This window comes from Glycine max, chromosome 9, assembly GCF_000004515.6.
Source record: "Glycine max cultivar Williams 82 chromosome 9, Glycine_max_v4.0, whole genome shotgun sequence".
Classification (NCBI taxonomy): domain Eukaryota; kingdom Viridiplantae; phylum Streptophyta; class Magnoliopsida; order Fabales; family Fabaceae; genus Glycine; species Glycine max.
The window spans coordinates 3294246-3305927 of record NC_038245.2 but is presented as its reverse complement, the minus strand read 5'-3'; the positions used below and the strand labels follow the sequence as shown (position 1 = coordinate 3305927).

Here is an 11682-nt window from a genome sequence, read left to right as displayed (position 1 = left end):
GCTAATGAATTTTCTGACTTTGTCAGAATATTCTGGCCCATCATCCAATGTCCCTAGCATGCATGAGGCCATGAACTCTCTAAACAATATTGCTTTCATGGCCTCAACTTGAATCCCTAGCTGTGAACATCTAAAAATGATAGGGCAACAACTCTGGGTGACCACCATATTAAAAAAATACCACATTCAATTCTCCCTTTGCTCTTTCACATGGAGCTGGAATACTCAGATCACATCAACATTGACATGACTCTCAATTTTTACTTGCTTAATTTTAGTTTTCATATTTTTCAAACATTGATTAATTATTCAATTGGAATATATTGTTATTTTTATTTATTTAGTCAATACCTAAAATTTTGGAAATAAAATTACGCTTTTATAAGTTAACATTGAAACAATATTATTGAATAAAAATGTTATTTATGATAAATAAAACAATAACATAAGGTGTATTGGTGTTTGCATTCTAGAGCTCCTTTATTAGTACGTATGAAAAGCTTATGCAAATGGCACGTGGGACGAGAATAACGTGCACTGGAAAATTCAATTGGGGAAGAAGATGATATGAGGGACCCATGGATAATTTGGGTGGTTTCTTTGATGAAGGACCCAATTGAGGCAGTGCTGGTGACCCAGCCCCTATGAGATATGTTTTTCCAAATTCATGTTACTTAACGTCTTAACCATTCATTGAGCTAATTTGTTGGTAATTTAGCTTCCAAAAAGTCATCTTCTCATTTATTGATGAAAAAGCATTCTTTTCCCGTTATTATTGTTGTAAAGTGTATGACTTAGATATTTGAGGTCAGCATCGATTCAGCATATAACTTCACACAACACGGACCCCGCCACCATTAAGTGTGCAATTGCATGATCTTTCTCTTATAGGCTTAAAAAAATACGAATAATGACATATATATATATATATCATTATCGAAATGGTTCTGGACGAATAGCAATCAACATGAATAACTTTTCAGTTTGCAATTGACAAATGATACATATCGCATTTGTTGAGGCTCCTTTTTCAAGCTATATGGTGAGCTGCAAAAATAATGAGAGTTCATTACTAGATCAATTTAGTATGTTAGAGAAAGATAAAAAGATTGATATTTTGTAAATAATAATTTGTTGTAATTTGTTAAGTAAAAAGTAGGATGTTAATCGGTGCATATTGACTAATTTTATAATCCAAATTGAATGAATTAAATTACTTCATATATATTTTTTTTAATTGGATCCGAACAAAACCAATTAAAATCTATTATTGATTGTTTCAGATATTAAATTTATACATTTTCTGTATCGGAATCAACATGAAACAAATCAACTATATATTTATTATTATTATTTTATTTTTTTAATATTTAACTTACCTACTATTGTGTTTGTATTCTTAATCTTTTCACTTTGGTTTACTTGAGTTTGCCTTATCAATCAAGAATTATGTTAGATAATTTATTTTAATTATTATATATAGACAGAATTTTGGTATTTAATCAATTAATTACGTGTTATTATTTTTTATAATATGTTATTATTTAGTTGGCTATTGGTTATACGCCAATCACATTTAAATATGTTACTTATATTATATTATATTATGACACCATTATTTAAAAAAAAAGAATAAAATCATGTTATTTTTATTTTTTTCAAAATTATTTTTAAAAAAATTGATCAAATATTCAATGACTCAAATCCAACAAGCAAGTTTATTGTCTTTATTATCAGGTTGATTTGGTTTGGGTTAGACAAAAATAACTCTAAAATCCTAATCAAACCAAATCATTTAATATCAATTGATTTGGAAATTTTATTTTTTCAAAACCAAATCCGCCCATAAACACCCATAGTAAAAAGCTACAAATTGCATAATTATTTTGTAATAAGCAAAATTAGACATACAACTTAATTTGTAAATTAGCTCATGATTAAGTTATTGTCAAAAGATCAATTATAATGTCTGGCAAGGAAGCATACATTTAGGCTCGGTTGAGACAGGATGAGCATTAATCGATGCAACTTTTCAAATTAAAATCTTGCGGGGTAAATGCAAAATATGCATGTTTATATGTTCTTCAAGAGTAGAAAACGAACTGCTCCAATATTATTCTCACTTGAATATTCTGCATGTGGATCCAATTGAAGTGACCTCAAAGGCAATTATGAGGATTAGTCATTGTTGGCAAAATTCTGCTCAGAATGTGCCCCAGCCCCAATATCTTTGGCAGACTGTAGACAGTGGTTTAGACTTTAGAGAGTTTTTCCGCGAGCTAATACATGAAAAATTAACGCTTGGAAAGTAAAACACAAGTTTGCATTATCATTATATCTCAAAAAGGGTAGAAATTCCCATAGACAAGGACGACAGCCATTGAAAAAGCATAAAAGTAATTGAAAGTGTGACCAATGCATCTCTTGTCCATGCTGGCTAAGATTAAGGAATATATCTATATTTTGAGCCACATGAGAGAAAGAAGAGATTCAAAGAAAGAAAAGAAAATTAAGAGAGAGATGTGAACTGTGAGGAGTGATTGAAAGAAAGGTTATAATATTTGGACACGTTACAATCAAAAATCATTTTTTAGAAAGAAATAGATATATAGATACTTGTGCTATTTCATATATTGAGAGAATAAAAAAGAAAGATACGATAGAAAGAAGTGAAGATATCATATGTGATAGGATATTATAAGAATAAAAAAGTTAGGAGAAATAGGAGATATTAAATGAGTGTTTGTGATGCATGAGTATTCATATATCACACAAAAATAATCCTTAGACAGTCTATGTTAATCTACACTCAAAGAGAGAAAGAGATAGAAGATAGACCAAGATACAGCACTGTAAATGTGAGTGATAAATGATACATTGTGACAAAAAGAAAAAGAATAGAAAAATAAGAGATATGAATAGGGTATCCATATTTTATTCCTCTACAAAAATGCGAAAGCAATGAGTAGGTGTATGATGCTGTAAGACTAATGCTCTCACCACAAGAGCAATCTAGAGAAAATGTTAAAGTGGGGACCATCAAATTGAACCTTCATTAGTCCAGTAATTTAGGATATATTTTCCAGCTGTAACACTTCTTGATTGAACCTCACAATAACAGAACCTCCCTTCAATTATTAAACCAGGACTCAATTCTCAGGTAGTACTATTTGTTTTCTAAGTGGATTCCACATATCCCTACAAATAGTAATTGTCTTGCATTCTTTTTGTAATGTTCGCTCTTAATAACTATGTTGTTTTATTATGCTTTATAAAGACGATTTTCAATTTGTTAGTGTTAGTATTTGACAAATTTAGGTTCAGTTGGAGCTTTCTACGCCCTTGAACAAGCACAAACAAAGCGCAAGATATGCATCATACATAACAATATATACAACACAATGTTAATTTTCTTTTCTTTTTGGTCTATGATGTTCGGAACGATCACCTCATTTTCTGTTAAATAATGCTAAACTACACACAGGGTAATGTTAAGAAATACACCATGCGGAATAAAAAATTAAACTTGTACAATGGGCATGAGATATATGTAGACCAATATATTAATTCAATGCAAATTATGAGTGCATTATTTTGTTGTGACACTATTTGTGAACTGCGATAAAATAGCATTATTTTTCAGAGAGAACTTATAAACTGACCACACATTTGTTTTAAAAAAATGTGAAGTATCAAGTTAGTAAATAAAAGTGTACTAGTATTAAACAGGAAATTAAAGAACTTGGATTGTCTGAAATCTGAATGAACTAGAAAAAAATGTTAAAGAAAAAAAAATTCATTCTTGGGTGGTGGAGCCTACGGCTGAAGCAGATGGATGAGTGTGCAACTTTATGGTTTATTTATTCACCAAAAAAAAAACTTTATGGTTTATTTAATTAAGGCGAACCAGGCTGGAAAGGCACCATGGACGGCCATTTGTGGTGGAAAATTGCCTTTCTAACACCGTTTGCCGTTGACAAATGGTTAATAATTTTACCACAAACTAGCAAACTTTGGGATTAGTGAATTTGGTGTAGGGGTGCTTTGCCTTTCTCTATTGTTTTTTAATTTATCCTTGGATTGTTATTTGAAAATGGTTACATGCGCATTATGACTTTCAAACCAGTCACCTTATTGCCGTTTGAACAAAGGAAACATGGATCTTTAATACTAATTAAAAAGGGATGGCGGGGTGAAAAGGAACTAATGTTCAATTGAACCAGTTTTTATAGTAATTCAGATTGAGTTCATCAAATGGCATTAGAAAATAAAATAAAATTGAATGTACAATTGAAAAGTGTTTCTTTTCACTTTCGTATTTTGATTGTAAAAAGCGTACGTAAAAGTTTTTCCAAAATAATAAAATAGACATCATCAAAAAGTATTCTCGCCACAAATTTATCTAACATATAACATATTAGTATAGTAGTATCAAAATTTCAAATTTAATTAATTTGATGCCACCCCAGAGGACTCTTGTTATTTAATTTAAACGTTCAACCAGGTGTTACAAATGTGTCTGTGTGGCGGGCGAGGAAGATGACAAGAGGCAACATATATATATATACATCTTTTTTATCGAAAAAAATTATGAATAGTAGTTCAATAAACATAAATAGGCACAAAGGGGCAGAAGAAGCAATTTGTATAGCACAGATCCAAGGCATTTCCTCCCCAAAGAAATAAACAATCACATGAATCCAAGTCCAACTAGCTTCTTCCCATTCTACACCTCAATCACTTCTTGCATGCGTTTCCTTTACGTCTCTCTCTCCTTTATTTACCTCCTTCCTATACACATTTTAACCTAATTTAACCTTACTCACCTAAATAAACAACTATGTTAGTGTCAGAGTGAGACACTCTGGCTGACTCATCTAATCTTAACTAAAATAGTAAAAAAATGAAACCAAAAAACTACCACCTAACTAACTATGTATGATAGTTAAATTAACCTTAACCGTGTTCAAAGTTCAAAGTTCAAAGATGGCTGCTTTCTGTTAAAGTAAAAACGTGTCGGTGTCCACCATTGTTTTCTGTCTTCCGATAATATCCCTTTTTACTTTCTTTTCTCCTTTTTATTGTAATTTAAATACGAAAGGGGTGCAACAAGTTGAAGAAAAGAGTACTACTACTGTTACTACACTCCACACCACACACCTCAAATAGCAACACCCTTCTCTACTCTTCACTTTTCGCTCTCTTTCTCTACATAGTTTCTTTTTCACTCTCCCATTCTTCTTTTTTAAGCAACAACAACCTCATTCCTCGGATCCTAAGAAAATGGGAACCAGAGTGTGGTGTTGTTTCATGATGTTCTTCCTCTCTCTCAATGCTCTTGCAATAGCATTGGAAGATCACAACCTCAAAACGACGTCCAGGGATGACATCAAGTGCACCCCATGTGGCCAAGTTCCCTCCCCGCCGCCACCCTCTCCGCCGCCGCCAGCAGCTCCAACCACCACCTACTGCCCTCCGCCTCCGTCGCCTCCAAGCTCCGGCGGTGGTGGTGCTTACTATTACTCTCCGCCGCCACCCTCTCAATATATCTACTCTTCTCCCCCGCCGCCGGCGTCCACCGGCGGCGGTGGTGGCGGCGTTTACTACTACCCACCGCCGAGAGGGTACTACCCAACGCCGCCGCCTCCCAACCCAATTGTGCCTTATTTCCCGTTTTACTACCATACCCCTCCGCCGCCTTCCACGGCGGCGCCTCCGCCGGTGAAAGGCTCGTTGGTCTGTGCAATTTCGTTCTTAACTCTTTTTATTGCATTTCTTTAATAGGAAGAAAAAAAAAAAAAAGGGGAAATTGTGGAAATAAGTGCACAAATTAGCAGATCTTGGGAAGTGAAAGTGAGGTGAGTCCAAGCAAGGACAGTGTGCTTATTTCCCATTTTGCCCCTGAACTTGTTACAATTTCTTTCAAGTATCATATGATAATGATAAGAATCACTTCTTAGTGGTGACTTTAATGTAGGTTGATCTGCAATTTGTTGACAATTTGTAATTGTATCTAGTCTTTTGATTTTGGTTAGTATGAAAAAAGTTACTATAAATTGAAGAATGTTCTAAATTCATTTCCATTTATTTACTTTGTGATGGTTAATTTTGGGGTGTGTATTTATTGGGGGAAATAATAATTGTATGTTGGGCTAGGTGGCTAAAGGAAATAAGTAGGGCACGTTGTGAAGCAGGAAATTGAAGGTGTTGGCATGTGATAGTAATGATGGATATGGTGACTGTTGGAAGAGTCACTCAAAGGAATTTGATTCCAATTCCGGGTTGGTTGAATTCAATGGTGTCCATTACTATAAGTTTACAACTAAGTCAGGTTCTTAGTAATTTAATTCCAGAGAAGGGTTCTTGTTCATTGATCCGTTGGGGAATGTTCTTTTATTTTGTACATTAGTTAACTAATTAATAAACTTTTAGGCCACGAATTAAATTAAAAAAATAAATGAAAAATGTTGTTAACGTATTATTTTCTTTTTTATTAAAAAATATGTATTCTTTTTCTTATTTTTAATGAAAATTGTTTAATATGTATCCGTTGGGGAGTAATTCTTTGATTAGTATTTTTTATAAAATACTTGTTAACAAGACTCAATTAATAATTACTTAATAAACGTTGTTTGCTTTATTTCTAATTTATTTTTTCTTATCTCGACCCGGTCAATGTGGGAGCGTCTTACCGGAGTCTCTTCGAGATAACGGAACTTTATTTCTATTACTTGAAAATATAAAATAAGATAAAACATTTACAAATGCACAATAGTTGTTCTGGATTATTCGAATGAAATATTTAATGAGAGGAAGAGACACGAATGGATTTACTTCATGCAGATTGAATTTTGCATAAATGTAAAGACATTTAATAATAACAATACGAACAGTATTGATAGTTTAATTTTATATATTACTAATTAAAAATTATGATCGATATAATTTTTTAAGTAATTATTAAAAAGTCAAAAATATTTTTATTGGGTGATTATATAAATTTTTTACACTACTAACTATTATTATTATTATTATTATTATTAATAAACGTGTAGATAATGAAGGTAATTGGTGAAGAAATATATTATTCATAAAGTTATTTAAAATATTTTTAAAACACTTCTATTTTTTTTGGTTTTACTCATGTTATCATATTTTTCTTTTCTCTTTTTTTACATACAAAATTTTATGCAACACGTTTTTCTTAGGTTAATGTTATGGTAGGCTATCTAGAATTATTGATAACTTAGTTACCTAACCGATAAGGGATCATGTGCAAGACAAGTTGCAGTGTCTCACCATATGCTTAACTAGAACAATTAATGTGTCCATCAAATGAGTGTGGCAGCTCAATTTTCTGATACCAATGATTCTTAGTGGATTCATGGGCTAAGCAAGTTTCTGAGAATCGTTGGCCAACACTAAATTTAAAGTTAATATTAGGTTAAATAAAATTCTCCTACCTTGGGACTTTGTGCTTCATTTAGCATTTTTCATGAGTGTAACCAACATTGTACTACTAAATTATTTTTTGAAGAAAAAATATCATTAAACTAATGAAGATTGAAGAGAATGGCTGATCATCAACCTTGTACTACATTATTAGCAACTAGTGGAGTTTAGATCCTCTTCATTTCCCTTTGGAAATGGAGATCTTCATTCCTTGAAAACAATAAGAGACACTTGTATTAAAATTTATCAACGGTTCAGATTTAATTTTAGTTAATCAATTAATTTAACTTTAAAAAACTGAAACAGGGGTCTCGCATTGCGTTCGGATAGCTTCATCAATGTGTTTTGAAGATTGATGATGGTTTCAACTGTGCAAAGTTATTAAAAACACTGCTAAAATGTTAACCTCGAAACCATTGAAAATAAGGACACATTGAAATCTGACTTACTTTTTGAGAATAAGGTAATGTGACTTGCTTTTTTCACAGACAGTACCTAATATACTTACCATATGCTATCAGTTATGCTATATATATATATATGTTGTTAACCACACACTATCAGTTATGCTACATACCAATGCTTTTCAAAACACAAAGCATAATCCTTTGCACTAATTCTATGATCTACTACATATTGCAGATTTTGTTCTCATCCTTTTTATGAATTGACTACACTTAAGAACACAAAAAAAAAAAATGTGTACAGCCCAAAAAAATCCATATCCAAAAAATTTGATCAACAAGACTAATTGAAGTTGTGCAGCTACAGTGTATATAGTTTTCAACTTGACTTCCATTGTGAGCTTCACCTATACTCAGAACTTGGCTTCCACTTGTACTTGCAATCGAAAATTGACTTTCACTCCCACATTGTCTTTCATTCAAGATTGGATTACCCAAAGATACAGAAACTGAATTGTAATCCAATGGTTGCTGCATATTATTGTAAGGAAAGTTAGACAAACTTTTATAAAAGATAGGTTGAAAATCAGCTTGTACACATGAATGTTCCTTACAGTTAACAACTCAGTTAAAGTATGACTTCTACTAAATGTATGTACACCATCAGTTGTTGCTGTAGATTGTTCCTGCATGATTAATAATGCAAGTAACATGTATTCTAAGTATGAGTAAATTACCAATGTTTCTTGAGGCTTTCTCTTTTTTCGTGATAAACTTGCCTTTCTTTTTCTAGCCAATTTCTCAACCCAAGTGTGGTGTATAGCTGACAATACTCTCTTGGTCATCTCGTACAATGTTTTCATGGATATTGTTGACCCATTTCCCTATACCTTCTATAGTTGGAATTGTTGACACATTCATGTTTTCTGAAATAGAATACAATCAATATACTTTATAAAGATTAGAAACTAACAGATTTAAAAGATATAGTGGGTGGATATTATACTTTTAAAAAACTGATTCTGAAAAGAAAATATATTTTATTTCAAATTTTAAATTATAATCAAAATATTTTCCAACAAGTTCAAATGCATTTTGTATTTGTTTCACTTTTAAATGTCATCAAATTTTATCCGTTGACAAGTTTTAATACACGTGTCTCTCATAGCTTTCAAGGAATGGAGATCTCCATTTCTAAGTAGTGTTGCTGCTGTCTGTGATTGCTCACTCTTTTTCCTCTATGAAGTCACCACTGTTATTCGATCTCAAAACAAGCTTTATCTTTAAACTTGCACCAAAAAGAAAGTTTAAATCTAAATTATAATAATTTTAGTATTTTCACATTCCTTTTTTTAACATTCTATTTATAATAATAACTTTTTTTCATTTCTATCTCTCTTAAAGCTATAACACATCTGATTTAAAAAAAAGAAACAAAGATAAATGGAGTGGTTTTGAAGAGATAAATTCTTCTAACATAATTTTACTTATAGGAAGAAATTATTTTTAAAGACAAAGTTCCCATTGAAAAATTATTTATTTTTATTTTTTTCCTCAGTGTTACTTGAAATGGACATTTGCTTAACAATAACAAGAGACATGATTTTACACGTACAAACAGAGAAAGAAACACACACTATATTTTCAGTAAAAGAAAAGAAGTAGAGACATGTGTGTGATGGGAGCAATTAGCTGGAATGCACTATTTAAGTATTCATGATGGTGAACTGGGCCTCCTTGTGTTTCACACTAGCCACTCACATCCGAATCCAAACCATCTGTCTCGGTCCTTCTTTGTGTTTCCAATGGGGACTGATAGGCTAGTTTCTATCAGGTTTAATTGTAATTTTAATTTTTTAAGTATTGTAATTATACCATTTTAGTTTTTCAATTTTTTTTGTTAATTGAGTGTCTCAATTTTTGTAAATATAGAATTATTTGGACTGAAATATAAGAAACAAAAATTTAGTGTGATGGACAAAAATATAAATAAATTTTAACTAACTCTTCCCTATTTAATAGTATCATTTTTATCATACTTTCTTCATTCTTATATATAAGACAGAGTTATCTAATTCATTAAGATTAAGAAAAATAATTAATTTAGTTGATAATTATAAATTTATCTTAAATTTATAATTGTTTGCTAATGCATTCTCTCTTATTTAAATAAGGATATCTTTTGTCTAAAAATAATTAATGCAAAAAAATTTATAAATTAAGTCATATAAAAGTGAACAAGTATTATTTTAAATTTGGGTCTTATAAATAAGAATGGTGGGAGTACTTTTTATTTAATTAAAGTTTTATTTTAACAATGTTTTTTTGTCATATGCAATTAAATGTAAACGGTATTTTAAGAAATGAATTATTTTTTTATTGAAACACTATCAACATTAAATGATGTTGATTAATTTTCTTAATGTGTGTGAACTACTATTTTTTTCTTATATTTTAGTCAAACTTTATGAGTCTACCGAGTTGACTTGTATGTAAATTTTCTTTTTAGTAAACTCTACGTAAACTCAATAGACTCTCAAATTTATCATCAAGTCAACGAGTGTAAGTTAACAAAAAAGGACCAAAATGTAAGTTATTTTCTATTTATTTAGTGTTTAACATACATACATTTAGTGTGTTGTTCCCGAATAAAAAATTATCACCTTTAATATCATCAAACTCTTGTTGTCTAATAACATAAAATTCTCGATGGGAATAATTTATCACTACTATAACATTTGTAGGTTATTATCTAGTAATGATGCATTACTAAACTTGGTTATTTAAGTATTGTAAAATTTATGATTTATTATTTTGTGTTTATTATATTGTTGAAATGTTTAATTGATATATTATTTATAAATATTTTTTTATTATTTTTATATGAAGTGGATTTTAACCGAGTTCACGAGTTGAGTTTATGAAACTCTCACGAGTTTACGTCTTGAGTTTGATAATCTTGATTTTAGTACGAAAGAAATATTATATTTCACACGCGTAATATATGTTGCAATAAAGTAATCCCACCATACCTAAATATAAGCAACAACAAAATGTTTTTTGATTTAAATATAATTTTTTAACTACTTTAATTGTATTTAATGATATTATTCCAAAATATCTTTAAATTAATTATTATTCTAGTTCCAATAATTTCTTTTTATTTTTTATATCAAATTTTTATGAAGGTCATTTTAGAAAAAAAAAGTTCATTTTTTGAATATGGTTAGTAAAATAAAATGATATCAATCAATTTTTTTAATCAATATAAAATTAATTATTTTCTTATATTTAGATCTAAAATAGTGGTATATTTTTATTTGTGAGAGTGTGAGATTTTTTTTTTTTTAAATAATAGATATGATAAAAACAGGCTGCAGAACCACATCGTAAGATGTGAAAATTTGCAGTCCCTCATTTAGAAATTGCATAGCCATCGTCCTCCTCAAATCTCAGACCCAAGAAAGCCCCTGCCTATCAACATGGCCCGGAGGAACCTTGGAAGGGATGTTGCTCTTCCATAAATCCTTTTACAGATCCGAATTCTGAGACACAGGGTGGTCTTGGAGAGCGTTGTAGGTGTGTTTAACCGTATACAGCTTATTCACTCTTAGGCAGAGCTGGTTGTATAAGAACCAAGGGTTCCCTAAGGAAAGTTGTTTCCCTCCCTCTCAGTTGTCTATTCCAACTTCCAAAGAAGATTCCAGGACCATACATTGATCCAAGTGCTAGATTATATGTTCGAGGATTTTGTTTACTTTGATCAAATTCTAGTTAATATTGATTGAAATGTGTTTTTACATTGATCGAAGTTTTAGATCTCTTA

The 11682-nt window shown here is 30.8% G+C and overlaps 1 protein-coding gene across 1 annotated transcript; it reads left to right on the top strand.

Moving 5' to 3' along the window:
- The first annotated feature begins 5283 nt into the window (after nt 1-5283).
- On the top strand, nt 5284-5781 carry LOC102664553 (extensin-2). Its single transcript, XM_006587932.1, has one exon. The coding sequence runs from the start codon at nt 5284-5286 to the stop codon at nt 5779-5781; it is 498 nt and encodes a 165-aa protein (XP_006587995.1).
- Nucleotides 5782-11682: the final 5901 nt, after the last annotated feature.